The following is a 22,396-nucleotide window of genomic DNA, read 5'->3' as shown; positions in this document are numbered from 1 at the left end:
CTACGGAGAGTCCTAGAGAAGCCATTTTAGTTAAGCCTCTAGGTTTCTTTAAATTTATTTTAAATGGTAAAACTGATTTCGTCCCATACCGAAGTAACACATAGTTATTCTAGAAAATGTATAAAATATAGACAAGCAAAAGAAGGAAATAAAAATCACTCAGAACCCCGTCACCCAAAGTTAACCACTGTTGAGATGTTATGACCTTCCAGTCATGGTTTTGGTTTATTTTCAAAATGATTATGTCCTCACAGATGTGTACACACACACACTCACACACACGCACGCACACACACACACAGTTTTACAAAAACAGACCTCTATTCTAGATGCTTTTTGGTAACCTATTTGTTTAGCAGTATATTGGGAACATCTTTCCATTTTACGAGATATTTTTCCACCTCATAATTTAAATTCGCTATTTTGGCTTTTCTTGTGTGGCTGTGTTATTACTTGGTACCCATTGCAATGTGTTTACATTTGTTTATATCAGGATCTGGTCCATCTGTGGCAAGGTTCTGCAGTTTGAGGTTTGGGGGTCTATACACATTTGATCTAAAGACATGAGAATATGATAGTTAATCCAAAAATTGGTTCCTTGTTTTCCTCTTACTATGTGCTGGGCAGTCGTAGGTACATTAAGCATCTATCATAGGTGCTGCTTCCTGGAATTCTGTTTAAGGGGAGATGAGATCTTTACCTCAAAAAAAAGCTTTTTAATTTATTTCAGAAAGCAATGGCAAGGAAGGACATTTTCTCACAAAGTACGTGGGGAAAGTGGTAGAATGCTTTCATGGATGTTGTCCCCTTTGTTAATGCTTTCCGTGTTAGAATCTGAATATAACTCTGGCAGAAATGTTCACTTTTCCTCTTCTATCGCAGAGTGAGTACTAGAGTGTTCTGGAAGAAGGCTAGGACCATTTAGGATTAACTGCATCCTTGATTTATCAGCTTTATGGGTGGCAAGATTTAAATTTCTGAAATTGCCATAGGCTCAGCAAAGCTGATGGAGATCAGACTATGCCGGCGAACACAGGACCCTCCTCCCAGTTCCTTAAAAACTTTGCTGATTTCTCTTGTGGACCCAGGACAGAATGTCTCAGGTCTTGATTATTGCAAATATAATCATGTTCTGCTTCTCAGCTCATTGCATAAGAAACAGTCTCTAGATTCCACCCTCCCCCCCCCCCCCCCCGCTTTCCAGGGCTGTTTCTGCTCATCTAGACAAAGTACTTAGCCCCTGAGTGTGGAACACTGCCCCATTTTCTTCTTCGCCTGTGTTCCACCCAGTGGAATAATAACTCAGACAGGGTTCTGTTGAAGGCCAAAAGGGCATCACAGGTTCTATAAACATGAAGTTATACTAGAGAGTTCTTAACCCACTCAAGGATGTGCTATTTCAATTTTTCCTCCACTCTCTCACGTAGGAAAGATCGGGCTCCTTCATTGGAAGACTATTCTCATTTAAGGTGTTGTTTACTTCGTATTTTATGTCAGTCATTCTTTTGGGTCTGTTCACTGTTAGCATTTGTTTACAAGTTTTTCTTTCTACTTGTTGTGCTGAGCTGTCAAGAGGTCTTGCCTCTGGGGCACAGCCAACTCAGGGAAATCTTAATAGCAATTGCAAGAGTTTAATAATCCATCATATAAGAAATTTCCTCCCTCTTAATGTAACCACAAGGACTTATTACAAGCCATTGACCCCTCTGTCAAGTAGGCTGTCTACATTCAAGGTGACTTCTGTTACCATTAAGGGAATTAATAACCAAAACAGGTATACTTAATAAGTCCCAGGAGTTGCCAGCTCTGTAGCAATTTCTCAGGATATACTGAGTGCAAATGGAGCATAAAAAGCAGTGAAGTTAAGAGGCAAATAAGGGGCAAGGATTTTTTTTTTCCTTTGTAAGAGAATTATTATCTCTTTTTGTTACTAAATGATGAAGTCTGCACCCAAGTTCCTGTGTGATATGTTATTGAAAAGGTGGAGGGGCGCCTGGGTGGCTCAGTTGGTTAAGTATCTGCCTTGAGCTCAGCTCATAATCTTGGGTCCTGGGATCGAGCCCCACGTCAGGCTCCCTGCTCAGTGGAGAGTCTGCTTCTCCCTCTCCCTCTGCCCCTCCCCTTGCTTGTTCTCTCTCTTTCTCTCTCAAATAAAATCTTAAAAGAAAAGGTGGAAAGAGTCTTTTCTCTGATCTTGCTAAGCTCTCTAATCCCACTTTGGGGGACCTAATGGGTTTATCGAAAAATAATTATTTAAATTTGGTACAGCCTGACCTGTGGTAAGTAAATTATTTTTGGTAACGAAAAGTTCCAGGAATCGTGGTACCGTATGATTTCCATGGAGTTTTTTTCTTTCCTTTTTTTCCCATGGAGTTTCTTTATTAAGTGGTACCCTAATAGAGGTCATGACCCCTTTGGCCTGGAAGGATCTCTGCTCTGAATACAGTGGCTCCTGAATGACCTTGGGTTGTGAGAATATTTTTGATGCTTTTCTGGGAAAAAAGTTATTGGATCCTTGGTCTGTCCTTCATCTTCCTCATTGCCACTGGAGGTCATGTTCTTCTTTGTCTTCCTCTCGAGCAGTTTACTCCCCTTGAGGCCTGTTCAGCTTTTTTGTTTGTCAGAAACAAAGCACAGATCCCGTGGGGAGCCTCTGACTCGGGATCTACTCTAGAGTAGTAGCGACAGAGACACGGATAGCCAGATGGACATGACCGTTGGTCGGTTTGCTCGGTAACCTTGTGTTCGATGAGCATCCACAGTGTGGCTGATGTGTGGTCCCACCTGTGCGGATTTTGCACTTAGATTGTGAAGAGCATTCTTTCAAATAACTAGTTGGAGAGCAAGGTGGGCTCAGCATGCCATGTTGTACTCCTGAAATAGCAGCTTTCAAATGTGCCTTTTGTTTTAAGTTTTGATTTTCTGAAGCATGGTCATCAGGTTGGGTAGTTTTCATTCGTTGCAGCCTCTGACACTCGGATGAAATCTTTGTTGGCCTTCCCCAGATCCTCAGTAGCCACTGTTCATCATCACATAGGTCCTGACCGCTCCCCACCCCACGGCACTGCGCACCCTGGGATCTTTCTGTGAACACACCAGTCCTTTCTCCAAGAGTGTCAGGAACCCTGTCCTGTTTTCACTCCTCAGGCTCTGTCCCACCGGCAGGAATTGCCCGATGCCATGGCTAACAGAGCAAATGGTGCATCGCACGTCTCAAGTGAGAGGATTGTGAGCTTCAGAAGGACTTCCTTTTCTCTTCTCTTTTTGGTTTTCTTCTGGCATTGCCTCAAAGCTCTGGTTTGGGTTTTTCTTCTTTATGGCTGAATAGTATTACCTTGTATGTGTCTATGCCACATTTGCTGTGTCTGTTTACCCACTCATGCACATTTAGGTCACTTCTGTGCCCGGCTACTGGCAATAATGCTGCCAGTCATTCTTTTGGAGTCACCATCTTTAGTTTTTCCGGTGGGGGAGGAAGCCCTTGTGCCATCAGTCTTGCCGTTAGCGCCCTAGCCCTGCGGTTCTGGGTGCTCTCCCCGGGTCCTTCCTTCCTTCTCTTCTAACATGGTGCCCGTTACGTAATGTCTTTATGCTTGTCTTCTTTCCTTCCTGTCACCACCGCTGTGGTCCAGGCCTTGACCACAGACTTTTAAAATCTCTTCCCCCTTCTTGGGTGCTCTTAAAAATACTGCTTTGCTATTCTGCAGCTTCAGAATTTTTAAAGATTTTATTCATTTATTTGACAGAGGGAGAGACAGCAAGAGAGGGAACACAAGCAGGGGGAGTGGGAGAGGGAGAAGCAGGCTTCCTGCGGAGCAGGGAGCCCGATGCGGGGCTCGATCCCAGGACCCCGGGACCATGACCTGAGCCGAAGGCAGACACTTAACCGACTGAGCCACCCAGGCGCCCCAGCAGCTTCAGAATTTTGAATTTGGTCCTGCTCTCACCGCCCCTCCTCCCCAACTGCCTGGAAGGTTAAATCCAAACTCGATAGCATGGATTTCTGGTGCTCTGAGACTTGGCCTCTACTATCCTGCATAAACGTGGCTCCAGAAAATCTGGTTTTATTCAGCATTAAATCACTCAGCTAGTATTTACTGAGCTCTTGTTCTGTGCTGTGCACTTCACTGAGCATAGAGGATCTAACCAGTAAGGGAGATGGGCCCCTCCAGGGCCTACGGTTGAGTGAGGTGTACGAAAAGCAAGAGGCATTTGTAACCCAGTCGGGTTGGTGCTGGGATAGGGCAAGTGCAGGAGGCTGTGAGAATGCACAGGAGGGCTCCTGATCCCAAAAGTAGAGGTGGTGCGGGCAGGCTTCCCAGGAGGCGCGGGTCAGGGCAGACATGAAAGCTAAATGGGACTTAGCCAGGCTGGGCTCTGGCATTGGAGTGCAGGGCTGGTGGTCCCTGCCAGGGCGGGGAATTTGCGTCTAGCCGGGGACCGGCGTGAGGGTAAGGTGCTGAATAAATGTGTGTCATGCGAATGAATGTGGAGGTCCAGAGGTGAAAGAGATGACAGAGAGTGTGAGGAACTGAAGTGTTTGGGAGAGCTGAGCTTGCTGGGCATGGCAGAAGATGAAGCATTTGGAGAGAGCCAGCGGGGGGCTTTGCATGGCACCGAGAGCAGCCTTGAAAAGGAGTGCTTGGCATGGAAGCTACTCTGTCCTGGGAGGGATGGGACACTAATGATGACTTTTGTCACGTGGGGTTGGTTTGATGAGATTTGCAGTTTGGGAAGGCCCCTCTGGTTACAGTGCAGAAGATACACTGCAGTCTGGGGGGATTCTGGGCTGCAGAGACCAGCTAGTGGCCTGGACCATGAAAATGTGGAAACGGGGCAGGAAGTTTAGAGGAGGTGTAGTCATTAGGACTTGGGGAGTGACCGAACGAGAGGAATGAATATTAAAGAATGTTCCGTAGATTTTTGGTTGGGGCAAGTGATTTCACCAGTTGATGTGGAGAAAACAGATAATAAGGTCATGCGGTTCACCTGATGGGCCATGATTGTGGCACTTTTTGTCCCTTTGCTGAATCCATCCGTTTCTTCGAGGTCTCTCTCCACCCTGGTTTGTGATGATGACTCGTTGCTCAAAGTTCCCGGTCTAGTTTGTATCACGCAGTTGTCCGTATTATCTGCTCATTCAGACCCCGGCGCGTGCTTTCTCTGGTGGCCTGCCCTCTCTGCATCCCCTAGGATGTGGCCACGTCCTGGAGGTCGTAGACCATGTCCTGCGGCTCGTGGCATGCCCACCTCCCGGATGCTGACTCCACCCATCAGCTCTCTGCACATATTTGTGGGTAGTGATGCTCCTTGTGGAGGGCTCTGGAGGCCCCTCACACGTGGGGCAGAGTTTCTCTTACTGCCCTGGAAATCCTGCATTTGAAGTTGTTACCTTGTAGGGAAGGAAGAATGAGGCCTCACTGTGTCCTTCTGCTACAGGATCAAATCCTGAAAGACCTCGCCTTATCTCTCCTTCCTGCAAACATTTACTGAGACCTTAATTCATGCTGGGTACTCAGCTAAGTGCTGGTAGTATATGAGAAGAATGAGGCACAGTTTTTTGCTCCCACGTAGTTCAAGGAGGGCCTGTTGTACCCATCTGTTTGTCCTAATTTCAACTCAGACTCATGGCAAAGGAGGGAAGAAAGTCATCCAGACTGACGAGTGGAGGAATGGCCCCATCGAGGAACGCCTGGAGTATGCCCTTGTGAAGGTGAGTTGTGGGAGCCTGGAGTGAGCGTGAACGGGACAGCTGGAGGGGAGAGTCCCTGGACCGGCGCCGAGGGAGTGTGCCCTCACCCCAACCACCTCCAGGGCCGTTGGCTGGGTCTGGAGATATTTTTGGTTGTCACAGAAGGGGGTGGGAGGTGTTCCTGGCATCCGGTGGCCAGGGATGCTGTGGACATCCCATAGTGCACAGGGTAGGCTCCGCATGACAGGCGTTCAGCCCAGAATGTCTGTGGTGTGAAGGTTGAGAAACGCTCTCCCAGACCAAATTGCTGTCTTTCGATCAACAGGCAAGTCTGGGCTCTTCTGCTGATAATTGGATTTTTTTTTTAAGATTTTATTTATTTCTATGTCAGAGTGAGAGAGAGCAAGCCCAATGGGGGGGGGTGGCAGAGGGAGAGGGCAATGCAGACTCCCTGCTGAGCAGGGAGCCTGATGCGGGACTCGATCCCAGGACCCTGGGATCATGACCTGAGCCAAAGACAGACACTTAAATGACTAAGCCACCTAGGCATCCTGATAATTGGAATTTTAGACAACATAATCTCTTGGCTTGATTGTCCTCATTGTGGTCTGGAGAATTTCAGGTTTTTTTTTTTTTTCTTGGCTCTCACATTTAACTTTTAACTTCTTGAAGCTTTTGAGATTCACATATTTGAAGTTGTGCAATCAGTCAGCCACATCCAAAGGGACCTCAAACTGTGGACACAGAGGATTGGGGCTTGATCAGTGAAGGCTGGAGAAGCCCACGCTTCATGGATTTGAACTTTACCTCAGGGTCCTGCCCGTTGTCATTCCTCCCCCAGCCCCAGAGCTTCATAGGGACAAAACATGCTGATTTCACAGGAGATCCTTAGTAATGGATACTCTGCTGAACCACTAGGATGCAAAGTGTATTTTATGATGAATTTGAACTTTACTTACCAGTATTCCTTCCCTCACTAGTAACACAGTTTTACTGAGTACTTAACGTTGTATCAGTCCAGTCATCTAAGCACTTTACATAGGGTATTTCATTTAATCCTCAAAATAACCACCTGAGGCAGGTGCTATATGACAATTTAATTTAGGAAACTGAGGCTTGGTAAATTGCTAAGATTAGTGATAGGAGCCAGGATTTGAACCCATGCAGTCTGATTCCAAAACCTAAACTCTTAAGCATTTCCATGATTCATTCTTTATTGGGTATTTGGACTTAAGCCAATTTTTAATGTGATTTTTTTTTCCCCTAACTTTATTTTTTTTAAATAGGGTATTGAAAAATATATTATTGAGGACACTGAGGAAGCCAGGTTAAACCAGGAAAAATATCCCCGGCCTCTGAATATAATCGAAGGGCCTCTGATGAACGGCATGAAAGTTGTCGGTGACCTTTTTGGAGCTGGAAAAATGTTTCTACCTCAGGTTGGCAAAAGATGGGGAAGGGGGGGTAGTTTTTACAACTGGAAGAAAAACACTTTGTCTTTTAATAAATAGTAAGTTTGGGTATATTTCTCAGGTTTTGGTTTTGATAAGAGCTTGTGGACATTTGAGATTGGGTCATTCTTTCTCTAAATGTGTTCAGGAGTAGTGTCTGGAAGGTCCATCTTTAGGGTGAGGTGCAGGTTAGAGGTCATTGGAAACTGTTGGCATTCTGATCTCCATGTTTGGATCTGTGTCCCATCTGTTACTCCCAGCACCCATCTGCTCTTCCCCCAAGTTACAATAAAACCCAAGATGAATGTAAAGTTCATAGCATTTGCATTTGATTTGCCAGCTAGTATTCATCTTTAAGGATGTGTATTTTGAACAAATCATTCCCATTTAAAATAGTGATATACATTACATTGTAACTTTTGAGAAAGCCAGAACTCTCATTTTGATTTATAGAAGCTGCTGACCATATCAGTGAACAAACTTGTGTTGAGCCATCAGGGTTAGGGCTGCGAGGCATTACACAAAACTTAAAGGCCCTGTTTTTGTTTCTGTTTTTTTTTTTTTTTATTCCTTACTCTGTATTCAATTCTTTGTCCATTTCCTTTATAACATTTACCCCCCTTTTTAAACAGCTTTATTGTTTTATAATTAACATACAGTGAAGTGCACATATTTAGAGGATGCAGTCTGATGAGTTTTAACCCAGGCACCAGTGAAACTCTGGCCACACTCGAGCTGAGGAGCGTTTCCTTGTCCAGTTCCCTTAATCTCCTCCAACCTGTGACAGGTCCTCCGTCTTGGTTCTTCATGGTGCTGACTTATTTTTCACTTTGCATTTTTGAGTGAACATTAGGCATTTTGCAATGTAGTTTGAAAAATGTTTTGTATCCCTCCCGCAACTTCTTCCACTCATGTTAGCGTTTTTACTTGACCCTCGCGCAGTTAGCAGAACCCAGAAATTAACATCGACGTAATGCTGTTAAAGAAGGACCTCATTCGGATTTCACCAGGTTTTCCACTACTGTTTTCTTTTTATTCCAAGATCCCACACTACTTTTTTTATCCTACCTTCCTCAGTACAGTACAGTTAGTATGTAGACTGTTCCTCAGTTTGAGTTTGTCTGATGTTTGCTCATTCTTCGGCAAGAATAAGAGCGTTGCCGTGCCCCTCACAGTGGCTCTTACCAGGAATTCCAGAATGTTGCTGGGTCTCATTAATGGTTATATGAACTCTGCTCGTTTGGTTAATGGTGTCTGCTAGGTTTCCTGCACTGTGAGTTTACTTGTAGGGAGAAACCTGGAGACTGCGCAAATATCCTGTTTCCCATCATACTTCCACCCATGAGTTTTAGCATACATTGATGAATTTTGTAAAAGGCCCTGTTCTTGCTTAAGCATGAGCCTTAATTATAAGTGAATTGTAATGCTGGGGGTCGAGAGGAGAAGGCTGAGAAAGGGCTCGTGCTGGAAAACGATGCCTAGAACCTGGAGAAGTGACAGCCAGCCTTCTAGCCTGAGGAAAAAACACCGTGCAGCAGTTAGGAAGACGGAAACCACAGCACGCGGGGCCTAGCCTTGTTTTCCTTCTGCTGTGCCTTGTTCATCGTCTCTGCCCACAAGGAACTTGTTCCTTATCCTGTCTGCGGTCAAAAGGGGACTCCAGTGGTCAAAGCTTGCATTCTTGATTTCTGCTGAAATTCACAAGTGGCCATCAGCAACCATTTAGGGTCAGGTAAAGACGCCCGACTCCGTGTGTTTTTCCTAGGTTATAAAGTCAGCTCGAGTCATGAAGAAGGCTGTTGGCCACCTTATTCCCTTCATGGAGAAAGAAAGAGAAGAAAATAAAATGCATGCTGGCATAGAAGAAGAAGAGGCAAGTCATTTTGTCCAGGCCGCTGAGCCCTGGGAGCACTTGGCCTCAAAGACCTACTGGGGTGGGGTAGGGACCATGGGGCTTGGCTGTGCTTGTCATTGAAGATAAAATAGAGCAACGATCTCTTTGACCCAGTCTCGGAATACCCTGGGCTTTTCCTTTGTGTGTGGCTTTGTGAATTTTTAATATGACCGTAGTTTTTCAGATAGAGCCCATGATTTCAAATCAAAACCAGTTCCTTCATTCATCTGCTGACCATTTAACAGAGCTCCAACTATGTGCCCAGCACGGTGCTCCACACTATAGCTTTAGAGCTCGGTCCCTGCTCTTGAGGTAACTGAGTGATGTTTGGTTTTGGAAAACCTCTTCACTGATTTGTCTCTGTACACTGGTAACGTTCTTGGCACTGCTTCTGGATCCAGTTTAATTCCTGTTGGCTGCACCACCAGAGTAAATCATTAAGCTTTGACCTTGTTTAGCGTCCTGTGAAGCTCAGCCGGCTTTGGCCTGTGGGATTCTGAATTCTTATATTGATGTTTGTCAATGGCCCCGACAGATGTAGAATCCCACTTGCCTTGCATGCCCTTTTCTTTTCTCTTTTTAAAAAAATGATTTATTCATTCATTTAGTTATATATTTGGGAGAAGGGGTGCCCACAATGCATAGCACAATGGTATTAAAGAAACAAAATACAATGAAATGCCCCTGCAGTGGGCTGTTGAGATGGTGATTCGGGTTCCGACGGGCCGTATGCACTCTCCAGCTTCTCCCTCTGGTCCCTCCTTCTCCCTTACTGCTCACAATAAATATTCATCAGACAGCGTTTTTGGAGTTAAGGATATGTTCTTCAGCTATGGGACTGTTTTGTAGTTGACCTTAACCTGTTCTTTGAGGTGGTGGAACCCCCAGATGAAGCTTCTTGGGCTAACCAACGAGGCAGGCCTCCAACCAGCTCGGGCTTACAGCTTTCTACTGGCAGAGCATGGGATGTGGGTTCTAGGACTGCTTTTGAGGTTGTCTTGGTTTTATGAAAGTGCTTTCTGTGGCAACACCTGTCTGGCTCTAGGGAATTAGGTGATCTGCTCTAAGTGAGCACAGCAATGCTCAGCTGCGTGGCTTACTCCCCAGGATCCTTACCAGGGCACCATTGTGTTGGCTACTGTGAAGGGCGACGTGCACGACATAGGCAAGAACATAGTTGGCGTGGTCCTTGGCTGCAATAATTTCAGGTAAGTTAAGACCCACCTCTTTCAACCCCTTTCTTATTTAAAAATAAAAGCATTAACAGGATGATTCTTTATTGGTCAGGAGGGGGAGGGTATGGCTGTGGATATTGTAGATGATTTTTAATTTCTGTTTCCTGACTGTTTTGTACATTCTCTACATTGAATACACCTTTTCAAATGAAATAAATTAGTAATTAATCTGTGATCTGTGTGGTAAGGACAAAAAGAACAGTAAAAGCTATTCCAGCAGGGTCAGAACAACCAAGAGGCTTCTTGAGAATTGACCTTGGGCCTAGGCTCTAATAACTAGAACACTGGGGTCCTGCCCATAGCCAGTGGCATGGGGCATATTCTGTTTTTCTTCTCAATAAAGTGCCATGTTTTAGAACTGAGATCTTATAAGACTTTGGCTAAATGGGGTTTTGTAAAAAGACTTTGACTGTACAATTCTCTCTTTCCTCTGCTTAGAACAGGAGCATGCATCCCTCTTGGAAACAATGAAGCTAGATTTTGTAATGTTGTATAGAAGTAAAATCTCTGGCTGATACATCTCATTAGAGTGAATATTCAGCCCTCAATTATTTCCATGTGAGAGCTGATGACCGTAAGTGTACATTTTGCCCAGATTTCAACATATTCTTTATGATCAGAAGCCTAATACAACTAATGCCTTCTCTGGTCCGTGTCCAACCACCAGTCCCTTTGAGTCGTGGACTTCTTTCCAATGTGCTGTTTTCTCTATGAAGTAGGGAGCCCCTCACAGGTGTCCCCTGCTGTCCCATGACAATTCCCTGTTGATCCCCTCCCTCTCTCATCTTGGTTAACCATCTCTGCCTTCCAGGCAATTCAGTGCAACCAGGAAGCACTCAGGGAGGCTCCAGATGGAGGAGCCGCGTCAGGATGGCACCTTTCTGCCTCTGTCTTCACTGGTGTTTCTGTTTGCTGCCTACTCACTGTCAGAACACTTAGCACTTCCTTCTTGTCCTTGGAAATGAATATTGTTCTTGGAATGCATTCATTATTTTTTAAATGATAAATATATTGGAGATACTGCAGAGGTGGTTGTAATGAGATTTCCCCCGTAGAATAAGTATTTGGTTAAGGTGGTTGCTTCCTGAAATTTACAAGACATTTCCGCTCTTATCTCACCTTTTCAAGTCCCATGTTGTTGGCTTCTGTTGGCATTCATCATAATTAGTTAAAATTGAATTCAGCTTGTAAATGTGAATAGGTCATCTCCTATACACCACACATTGTACTAGCGACACCTGAAATGGTTTAGTTGGCGTTTCTCAAGAATTCAAGGAATTTATTGTTTACTAAATATCCAGGTTACATAGCCAACCGTGATCATGGAACAGAAACTGTTGAAAAAAGCAGTCTGTAGGTAAACTTCCTAAAGCAATTCTTGAGATATAATTTGTCATGTGTTTATAATTTTTTATTTTGAAAAATGGTAAGTAGCCAAGAGAGTCGCACTAGGGATGTTTTTTCCTCCAGTAGAGACATTGTAAGAGGCCAGGGAGAACTGTGGCATTTCTCCAGGGTGCTCCTAGTGCGGAATGTCAGCATTTGTGAAAGCCTGCTTATTAAACCCGAGGCTTTCCTCCAGCACATCTAGTCCTTTGTCTTGTGCATTGAAAGTCTGCTTATCTTTGCTCCTAAGTCTAACTGGAGGAATATCTTCTCCAGTGAAACTGTAATTATTCCTTTTATAAAAATATAAGTGAATGTGCAAACATTTTCTATCCCGTCAGACACCCTTTTGGGTCTTGTGTCTCTTAACACGTGGCCCCCTGGTCAGTTTAATTTTATGGCGTCAGCTAGTAGACACGTGCCCCGAAAATCTACCTTGTGTAGTTAAACGTGTACTTTTGCTGAGCATCAGGTTTCTAGGCTGGATTTGGGGTGAACCGCCCAGCTAGTGAGTAAGTCTAGCAAACCATCCGGTACCAAATCCTAATACAACTTTCTAGTTCCTGGCTGTTTGTCATCGATGCAGAAAATCTAATAAAATGGAAAGAACTTCCTTCTTTGTGAAGGAAAAGAAAGTAAAGGGGACTAAAGACGATAGTCCTGTCTAGACAGAGAACATTTTTATGGGGATGACGCATTAGATTCTATGTTATAATAGAATGTATAAATTCGAGAATCTGAATAGACCTCAGGGACGTATCCACTGAGAGTCTACTAATACCTAACGTTTGTTTACCACTTCACAAATTAGATAGTGCTTTCATAGCACTGATTTTTTTCTGTCTTTTCCCGATGTTTTTCTTTTCCTTTCTTTTCTTTCATCCTTCCTTGCTTTTTATGGTTTTGATCCTGCTCTGCCTGCTTCGGTTACTGTCTTTCTCACTTTCTCACAAGGAAACTGAGGCTTCGGGAGGTTAAGCGGTTTCTTCATGGTCACACAGCCAGCAAGAGGCGGGCCATATGCTCAGGGCTTCTGGCTCCGAAAGTCAGGGCCCTGTGCTCTGTCAGTTTGTCTTCCAGGATTGATTCTAGTTATGAAGTTAAACAACTTTAACTGTACTGTTTAATGTTGATATTCTAGTTAAATTCCTCTTATGGAATTTGATTTTTGATCAGATAGTACATGAAAATGGATTTCAGATAGACTCCTTACTAATTGTTACATAGAAAATGTGGATTTTTCCCACTTAATAAACAGATAATGCACTGTTTAATTGTGTAAGAAAAAGTAGGATATGTCAAAAGAAATTTTAAAATTAGATATCCTATATCTAGTACTTTAAAAATATGGATCTGGTGAAATGTAATAACAGAGGCCTGTTTATATTTTAACCAGTGCTTGCTAATCTACCTGTGGAGTATAAGTAAAAATTAAGCAGCAAAGAGTTATGAATGAACAGAATAATGGTAGAGTGTTCAACTATACTAAGTCGAGGGCACACTAATCCACCCTGTCCTGACCACACATGCTCACTTGATGATTATTCATAGGCTTTCAACCTGACGTGTGTGTATGTATGAGTATATGTGTGTGTGGGTGTGTGTGCAGCTTAATTGAGATATAATTGACCTGTAACATTTTGTCAGTTTAAGGTGTACAACGTATTGATTTGATACAGCCCCATGTTGCAATATGATTACCACCATAGTGTTAGCTAATACCACCATCGCTTCGCATAATTATCATTTCTTTTTTGTGGTGAGAACATTTTCTCCACGTCCTGGTCAACACTTGTTACCACTTGTCTTTTTGAAAACAGCCATTATAACCGATTTGAGGTGATATCTCATTATGGGTTTGATTGGCATTTCCCTGATGCTTAGTGATGCTGAGCATCTTCTCATATACATGTTGGTCTTTTATAGGTCTTCTTTGGAAAAATAGCTATTCAGTTTGTCTGCCCAACTTATTATATTTGAAAGGGAGACTTTCCAGAATTTATTTTTTTTTTTAAAGGAGAAATGGAAACAGACCCTATTAGCTTGGCTTAACCTCAGATTGGAAACGGTCCACGGGGACTGCAGAGTGGTAGTGTACTGCCATCTGGTGGTAGCATCTGTGAATTGCAGGATCAGAACGGAAATTCTGTCTTTTTGTTCAGTTCACTTCTGGAGACTGTAGCAGATGGGAGGCACCCTGAATGGATGCAGATGCGTGGCTCTGAGTTTCCTTTTTAATTCTTCCAGAGAGTGCAAGGGACTTTATCTATTACAGTACTTTTTAAGTTATATGTATTCTTAGGTAGTATTGGATGCCTTTGCTAAAGCAGCGAGTGCAGCTTACATTTTTTTCTGAATTACAATCCCAAATTATTGCTTGCGTTTACAGCTGTTATAAACACTTTAGAAAGATGATTTTAAAATCACCATTTTCCCATAACATTAATTTTTATTGTCTTTAACCTCTCACGTGGCATAATACAAGACTGTGTATAAGAAGAGGCCTGTGGACGTGGGGCATAGAGAAGGGAGGTGGAGAAGGGAAGACATGGGGGAATGGAGAATGGAGGTGTGGGGGAAACAGGACGTGGCAGTGAAGATGAGGGACAACGGCAGGGGGTGGTGGGAAGTAGGGCGGCAGCCGCGGAACACAGGGCTGGGTTTGTAACCCTCCCCTCCCCTCCGGGCATCAGGTCCTTCCTTCAGCCGAAGTCCCCGGGGCACCTGGGTCCTCATTCTGGACCTTTACTGCCCGTCTCTTCCTGGCCTGCTCCCTTTTTTCCTTCATCTAGCTGATACCTACTTATTCTTTGAAAATTCAGCTGAGCTATCGCCCTCCTGGGATGCTTCAGATTCCATTTGGGTAACTAAAGAAATCTCAAATTTAGGGGGTGCCTGGGTGGCTCAGTCGACTGAGTGTCCGACTCTTGACTTCGGCTCAGGTCATAGTCTCCGGGTCATGAGATCGAGCCCCACATTGGGCTCTGTGCTGGGCGTGGAGCCTGCTTAAAATTCTCTCCGTCTGCCACCCCCCCATCCTCAGTTGCGCTCTCTCTTAAAAAAGAAAGAAAGAAAGAAAGAAATCTCAAACTTAGTATTTTGAAAATTGAACTATCTGTGGTCCGTAAGATGCTCCCTCCTCCCCCCTGACCTCTCTGCCTCCCATTTCCTCTCCTCCATTCCGTTCAGTCACAAGGTCTCCTTACTGTCCTCAAACCAAGCAAGCATGCAGAGATGTTCCTGAAAGACACATCGCTTAAAACAAGAAAAAGACACGAGAGCAAGTTGATTCCTATATCATACTGACGATTTTTAGTTGAATTTTAAAAATACATATACAATGTTGAATACAGTTAGCTTTGAAATGTATGCCTTTTTGTCTTGATTTAAAGATAATATACTGATTAATTGAATTTAAATTAAAAAAATAAAGGCAGTATACTATTTTGCTTAGTTTTATATGCAACAGTCTATATTTAGTCATAGTTTAGCAAAAGATCCAATTACCAGACTTTTTCAGTATGCTAAAAAAAAAAAAAAAAGGTGGTGTCCTCTGACTCTTGTTATAACCTGTGGTACCACAGCATTAAAATCTGCAGCATTTCCTCTACCAGGTTAGTGCTAACACCCTGAATATAGTTATTATTGATTTGAAATTGTCTTGGTTTTTACTGAGGAGTCTGTATGTGCTAGTTCATTTTTTAAGAAATTTTTAAGTGATATGGGAGCAAGCTGAAAAGTCAATATAAAACATATATAGCAAGAAGCAAACTCCTTCCTGCCCGGCATCCACTGTTACCAGATGATACTGTGTCAAGTAGTAGTTCGTAAGCATTGATTTTTTTTTTTTTAATCTAAAATTATTTTGCACCTGGGTGGCTCAGTCGTTAAGCGTCTGCTTTCGGCACAGGTCGTGATCCCGGGGCCCTGGGATCAAGCCCCGCATCGGGCTCCCTGCTCAGCGGGGAGTCTGCTCCTCCCTCTCCCACTCCCCCTGCTTGTGTTCCCTCTCTCGCTGTCTCTCTCTCTCTCTCTCTCTGTCAAATAAATAAAGTCTTTGAAAAAGAAAAAAAAATTATTTTGCCTATTTTAATGACATTGTAAAAGAAGTGAAAGTGCATGCTGTGAAATGCATACTCATGATAAACTTAAATTGTAAAAATGACTGGCATGGTGGGTCCTTTCTCCGTCTTGACGATGGGGGGAATGGGAAATTGTTACTGAATGATCCAAGTTTATATTTGGGATGATGACAGGGTATTGAAAATAGTGGTGATGGTTGCACAACATTGGGACTGAGTGTAATTCGTGCCTCTGGGTAAACTTATTGGGTAACAGGGCAAACGATATTTTACATATTTTACCAGAACTTAAAAAAAATAATAATGCCACATGCCAAAAATGATTGAATCGTATTTTTTGAATGGGTGAATTTTATGCTGTGTGAATTCTGTATCAATAAAGCTGCTTTAAAAATCTTAGCATAGCACCTGGCATATATGGTAAGTACTTCCTTCATAAGTGGTCATTGTAGTTGTGATGATTGTCAGTGCTTAGTGAGCATGTCCCTGTGACTCCAGTTGACATTAGAGGAGTGTTTGGTGGCTAAGTAAAAATGTTCATCTCGGCTTTGTCTCTGATGGGTTCTCATTAATTTCCTCACATCTCCTTTCTGCCCCCCAGAGTTATTGATTTAGGAGTCATGACTCCCTGCGACAAGATCCTGAAAGCTGCTCTTGACCACAAAGCAGGTACAGTCCACCTGTGCTTCTGGGCTTTCCACTGGATGTCCTCACCCGCAGGGTGTGTCTGTCAGTGAACGGCGACGCCCCAGCCCGCGTGGGACCAGTGGGGCATTCAGGCAGTTAGGGGCCAGTTCCCGCGTGGGGGGCTTTCACTGTCGTTTATAGTGGGGTTTGGATTGGTGAATAGGTACCAGTGAAACTCCTCCCAGCTCTGAAGATGGGGAATGGGAACAGGATTATTACAGGGTCGTATTAGATTTTTCTCTGTGTATCATCGTTTTTATGTTTCTTGAGACACTATGACACATCTAAGTCTGGGAAATCCTAAACAGTGTATTTTATTTGCATGGCTTCCCCAAACTGTGGCAAGCACATTATTGCAACTTGAAGCTGCAAATCATGTTTACTACCAAAAGCAAACAAATAAATTGAGATTCCCCAGAAAAGATGTCTTAGAATTAGAAGTTGGGAATTCATTTGAGGTCTCCTGGTCTTTATTACAAAGGTTTTAAAGTGAGTCTTGCATACTTTTCTGCGTTTTCTCTCATGCTCCTTCTCACCGTCCTTTTTTCTTCTTTGAAATAATAGATATAATTGGCCTGTCAGGACTCATCACTCCTTCCCTGGATGAAATGATTTTTGTTGCCAAAGAAATGGAGAGATTGGCTATAAAGATTCCACTGTTGATTGGGGGAGCAACCACATCGAGGTAAGTCATGCTAATGAACTGTTTGCTTTCCTTTAAATTCATCTAAATGCCAGTGTTTAAAAACAGTGATAAAACCTGTGGGTTTTTTGGGGGGGACGTTGTTTGTTGGTTTGGTTTTTTATGCACAGTGCATTGGCTCCTTCTGTGTAAGCCCATGAGCATTCAGCCTTCCCTTGCACAAGAGCCGGCGTGCTTTTGGAGCACGGTCTAGGAAAGCCCTTTGTGATCTCCCCACCCTTTGCGTTTTTTTGGATTCCTTTGGGCTTGTCATTGTCTCTTCCTCAGTCCCCTCACCTCCCATTCAGTGCCTGAGATTTCTGATAAACACTCCCCTTGAAATCAAACCAAGTGGAGAAAGGTGTATCTTTTGGCGCAAAGACGGTGCTTGAACTTTAGCCCATTCTCTGCCTGGAAGCAGGTGTCTGAGTAACTACAGGTTCCCTTGAAGAAACTCCAGCTTTGTAATAGTTGAGGCAGGAGGCCACGCTAGCAAGAATGAACCAAAGGATCATCTTGGGAAGTTGTTTTTGAAAGGGGGAGCCTTTTGAGAAACTTTCCATTAAGCAACTTAAGGAGGAGAAAGTTATAAGTTGGTTCCATGACATTATTCAGTTTGTCAGATTTTTCCTGGGGTCGTGATCATAATGATATTTGGTGAGAAATATGTTAATTTATGGGTACTCTTAGACTTTTTCTGACATGTTCCTTATGCCCCATGTTATTTACTTTGGCAGGGAATAATGCCCAGGTGGAGCATTGAACTTGATGATCCTACTAGCACACAGTTTATTTTTTTTCTGATACAAGAATACAGTAGAGTCCAAAGATATTCCAAAGTTCCTTTCACACTAGAAACAACTGTACATTAAGCCAGTCGTATTAACCAAGTTTTCCAGAGAAACAGAATCAATAGGATGTGTATGTATATATTTACTTTACCTGTGTTATATATATTACTCTATATTATATTATTAATATATACTATATATTATATATACAGAGGTTTATTTTAAGGAGTTGGCCCATGCCATTTTTGGGTCTGGTAAGACTGAAATCTGCAGGGAAGGTCAGCAGGCTGGAGACCAGGCAGGAGCTGATGTTGCAATCTTGGTTCCAAAGGCTGTCTGGAGGCAGGATTCCTTCTTCCTTGGGGCACCTTAGTCTCTTCTCTTAAGGTCTTCAACTGATTTGACAAGGCCCACCCACACTAGGAAGAGTAATCTGCTTCACCCAGAGTCTACTGATTTAAATGTTAAATCACATCTAAAAAAAATACCTTCACAGAAACATCTAGATTGGTGTATGACCAAAACCTAGATCCCATGGTGTGGCCAAATGGACACATAAAATGAACCATCATCCCATTTATAATCTGAGGGCATCATTTTCACAAGTAGTAACAGTGTTATGTGTCATTTATTCACTAACTGCTTTTCGTACTTGAAGGACTCCATAATATGGCCATTGTTGCTCACCTTAGAAAACTGGGTTTGTTTTTCCACCCAGGACTTACCCACTAGGATATGGGGCAGATTATTCTCTAGGGATCTGACCACCCGTCAAGAATTGGGGTTTCAGTGAGCAGGGTCTTGGGTAACTGATAATTTTAATGTGAATATTCATCAGCTTAGTAAAGAGAATGATCAGAATTTACCCACTGTTGTGAGGATGAAATACCTTTTAAAATTACAGTTATAAAATAGAATAAATAGATGTGATGTTGGTTTCCAAATAAACCATTTTATAAGGCAGGACACCACACTGAGAAGTTCAACATCGGGAAACCACGTATTGCTCTTATGCAAATTGGAACATTATAAATGGTCCAGTCTGTTACATCTCTTACCAAGTAAGGGACACCAGATTAAAGAGGATTTTAAAAAAACATTCAGAAGTGACATAACTAGCTTCCCAAGATATACCATATGCAAAATTAGCCACACATGCCTCCTGACAGTTAGAACCTGGCATATCAAGTCAGAAGCAGGTCAGAAGTTACCCACTGTCTCTCCGTGCTCCTGCAAAACTTCTGTTCTCTTGGTCTGGGAATGGGTGACGTGATCCTCCCTGAAGGTGGAAATCTGGGTCCTACAACCTCACAAAGTTCCTTCAGGTCTCCAGTGCTCTGTTTCTGTATGAACTCTGCCTTTTTTCATGCTGTTCTCTTCATACCTCTTACAGTTTCTGGGAAAATAATTGGAAAATAAAAGCCAGTTGCCAGTTACATGTTCTCTTCTCCATCGTTCTGCTAGAACAGCCCTTGCAGGATAGATTTCTTAGATTCTAAGAACCTCGGCATAAAACTCCCCGACTCTGACTCCGTTCTAAAGTAGTGACAGTGGGTGAAGCCTCACTCAGTCTTGCTTAATCCAGCCCTCCTCTTTAAGGAAGCCCTTTTCCTGAAATACAACGGTCATACAGAGAAGTACACAAGTCAGAGATCTACAACTCAATGAATTTTTACAAAACTGAACCCCCTATGTAAGCACCTCTAGATAAAGAAATAGAACGTTATCGGCACTGTGGGCGCTTGGCTGGTCCCCCACCTAGTCATCCTTTACAACAAAATGACCACTGTGCTGTCTCCCATCACCGTAGGTTGGGTTTGCTTCATAGACGTGGAATCCCGTTGCATGTGTTCTTTTGTGTCCCGCTTATTTTGTGCACCGTTCTGCTTGTGAGGCCCAACCTGGTGGGTATAGTAGTTGTTTTTCCACCGTGGTGTATATAATATTCCATTGTATAATATACTGTGGCTTAGTTATCCAGGCTACTGTTGGTGGACGTTGGGTTTTTCCAGTTTGGGGCTATTGGGCAGAATGCTGCTGTGTTCGTATTTCTGCCCTGAAGCAAACTTGCTGGGTCCTGTGCATACGATCATTGGCATTAGATGTTGCTGGGTAGTTTTCCAAAGTGATTGTATTAATTTACACTCCCACCAGCAACTACGAGAGTTCAGTTACTCCACACCCTTTTCAATTTTATCCATTTCAGTACATATATAATAGTATCTTGGTATGGTTTTCACTTGCCTTTCTTGCTGACTAGTGATGCTGACTACCTTTTCATGTGTATGTTGACCGTTTGGGTTTGCTTTCTAAGTTTTTTTTTTTTTTTTTTAATTGGGTATTCTGCCTTTTTTCTTACCGATTGGTATGCATTCTTTATTTATATTGGATGCAAGCCCTTTCTTAGAAATATATGGCAAATAGATTCTTCCATTATGGCTTGCCTTTTGCTGTCTTAGTTGTATTTTTGGATAACAAAGTTTTTAATCTTCAGGAAGTCTGATTTATCAGTCTCTTCCTTTACGGTTAGTGCTCTTTGCATCTAAGAATGCCCTCTACTCCTGGGAGAGTCAGCTTTGCTAGAAGGCAAGGAGAGTTGGGATGTCTCAGAAGCCCTCTGGGAGCTCTTACTCTTACCTCCTGTAGACCTGTTGAGAGAGCAGCCGTGTTCCATTTTTTGCCTTTGCGAACTGTTATTTGAGCAGATGGCGGCTCAGGATTTCCAGGTTGTCATGAAAGAAGATGAGGGGCTGTACCACGTCCATGGCTTTTCCAGATCTCAGTGGCCTGTGGTGGCATGATGGAATTAGAACCCTACTCCCAGGACACTTGCAATGAGCCTTACGGCTGACTGATGGATCCCGGGACGAGTTGAAAGGGCTCTACAGACTTGGGGTCATGTGCACATGGAAACATGCCTGGAGTTCCCTTTTTAACCTGTAGCTCCGAGAGGATAGAAACTGAATATTCTTCCGTCCGTAATGCATATTGTTTTGTATCACAAGCTAGAAATGACTTGCATGGAAATCTGGCCCTGTTAGCTGCACAGCTTCTCAAAGGCAGAAGTCTGGTAGTTAGCACTCAATTTTATAAATGGTTCACAACCAGTAACTTCACAGTGTCTTTTTCAGTTATTTTTTGGTGAATAGTGGAGAATTCAAAAGGAAGTCACATTGCTCGAAGAGAGAGGTCATTTCCCGAGTTTTTGTTTTTTAAAGATTTTATTTATTTATTTGACAGAGAGAGACACAGTGAGAGAGGGAACACAAGCAGGGGGAGTGGGAGAGGGAGAAGCAGGCTTCCCGCGGAGCAGGGAGCCCGATGCAGGGCTCGATCCTGGGACTCCAGGATGATGACCGGAGCCGAAGGCAGACGCTTAATGACTGAGCCACCCAGGTGCCCCATGTTTTTGTTTTTCTCATGAATTGTTAGGAGGTAAGATGCTGAATCGCATAACTAGCATTGTTTTCCTCATGGCGTTGGCTACGGGGAAGCTTGGAGCTCAGGTGCTGGGGGAGATTTCACGGACCCGACTTCTGCGTCGGACCCCACTGCTGATTGCCTCCCATCTTCGTTTCCCCTGACTCTCATTTTTCTCCTCAAATTCTAAGAGTTTTTTTGGTCATGCTGCATTTATGTAAAACATTTTAATTCTGGAAGGATAAGGCATTAAAAAAAATTCTTGGATTAACTTGTTCTTTTTCAGAGTTTTTAAAAAGACCTTCTGAAGTTAACACTGTCCTGCCCGTTGGGCAGCCATGGGGGGCAACTCACTGAATCCCCAGCATTGCTGAGGGACTCAGCAGAGACAGAGCTGAGATTCAGCCTCAGGGCCCAGCCTGTGCTGTTGGTCTGTAGGAGGGGAGGAGAGATTCCAGTGTTTGCCATCTTTTCAGGCTTCGGAAAGAAGTCTGCTTCCCGCTGGAGACAGGATGCGTAAATGGAAGCTTAGAAGAAAGTAGAATCAATGTCATACTATTTTATAAGGAAACCAGAAGTGCTCTTGATGGCTGAGCCAACTCAAATTTCATGGCTGTGCTCCCTTAGCTTTGTTTGTGTGTGTGTGTGTGTGTGTGTGTGTGTGTGCGTGCGCACGCGCACGCTGGAAATCAGCACTTTGCTTTTATTTGTTGTTGCTCGTTCTAAATAGTGGAATCCATCCATTTCTTCCCGGTGCCCTTGTCCAGAAGATCATCAATGAGAGAGTGGCCAGAATTGCACTGGGAATCCTTGGATGCTTAATGAATATTGATTGTGTTGACTTTAAGATTTAAAACTGCGCTGGTTCCCTTTAAGAGAAGTAGCCAAGTCACATCAGGCCTAATGTTTCCCGGAGGAACTTCATGCAGAATATTTATTGAGGGCTATTTTTCCCGGAGGAACTTCATGCAGAATATATATTGAGTGCTATTTGCATGTTCGAAGAGCTGACCACCTGAGGAAGAGGAAGAAAGCATAGTCTCACGTGTTCTCTTGAGAAGCCGGAAGCAGTTTCT

General features: G+C 43.4%; 1 protein-coding gene across 10 annotated transcripts in view; it reads left to right on the top strand.

The window, feature by feature from the left end:
* The window catches only part of MTR (5-methyltetrahydrofolate-homocysteine methyltransferase), a 98,797-nt gene that overhangs the window by 54,876 nt on the left and 21,525 nt on the right, over positions 1–22,396 (top strand). For 9 of the 10 annotated variants that reach the window (XR_012374303.1, XM_025850832.2, XM_025850831.2 and 6 more), the window contains 6 exons: positions 5,624–5,713; positions 6,979–7,131; positions 8,909–9,016; positions 10,145–10,245; positions 16,342–16,409; positions 16,992–17,112. Coding sequence is in view for 9 of the 10 variants with exons in the window: in XM_025850832.2 (XP_025706617.1) it covers positions 5,624–5,713; positions 6,979–7,131; positions 8,909–9,016; positions 10,145–10,245; positions 16,342–16,409; positions 16,992–17,112 (641 nt within the window). In the remaining variant the exon portion in view is untranslated. The remainder of the gene's footprint in view (positions 1–5,623; positions 5,714–6,978; positions 7,132–8,908; positions 9,017–10,144; positions 10,246–16,341; positions 16,410–16,991; positions 17,113–22,396) is intronic. The other variant, XM_073879005.1, reaches the window with a different exon arrangement.

Source organism: Callorhinus ursinus, unplaced genomic scaffold (assembly GCF_003265705.2).
Source record: "Callorhinus ursinus isolate GAN/ISIS: 27379988/994484 unplaced genomic scaffold, GSC_fseal_2.0 scaffold32, whole genome shotgun sequence".
Lineage (NCBI taxonomy): Eukaryota > Metazoa > Chordata > Mammalia > Carnivora > Otariidae > Callorhinus > Callorhinus ursinus.
This window is presented reverse-complemented; position numbering and strand designations above follow the sequence as displayed.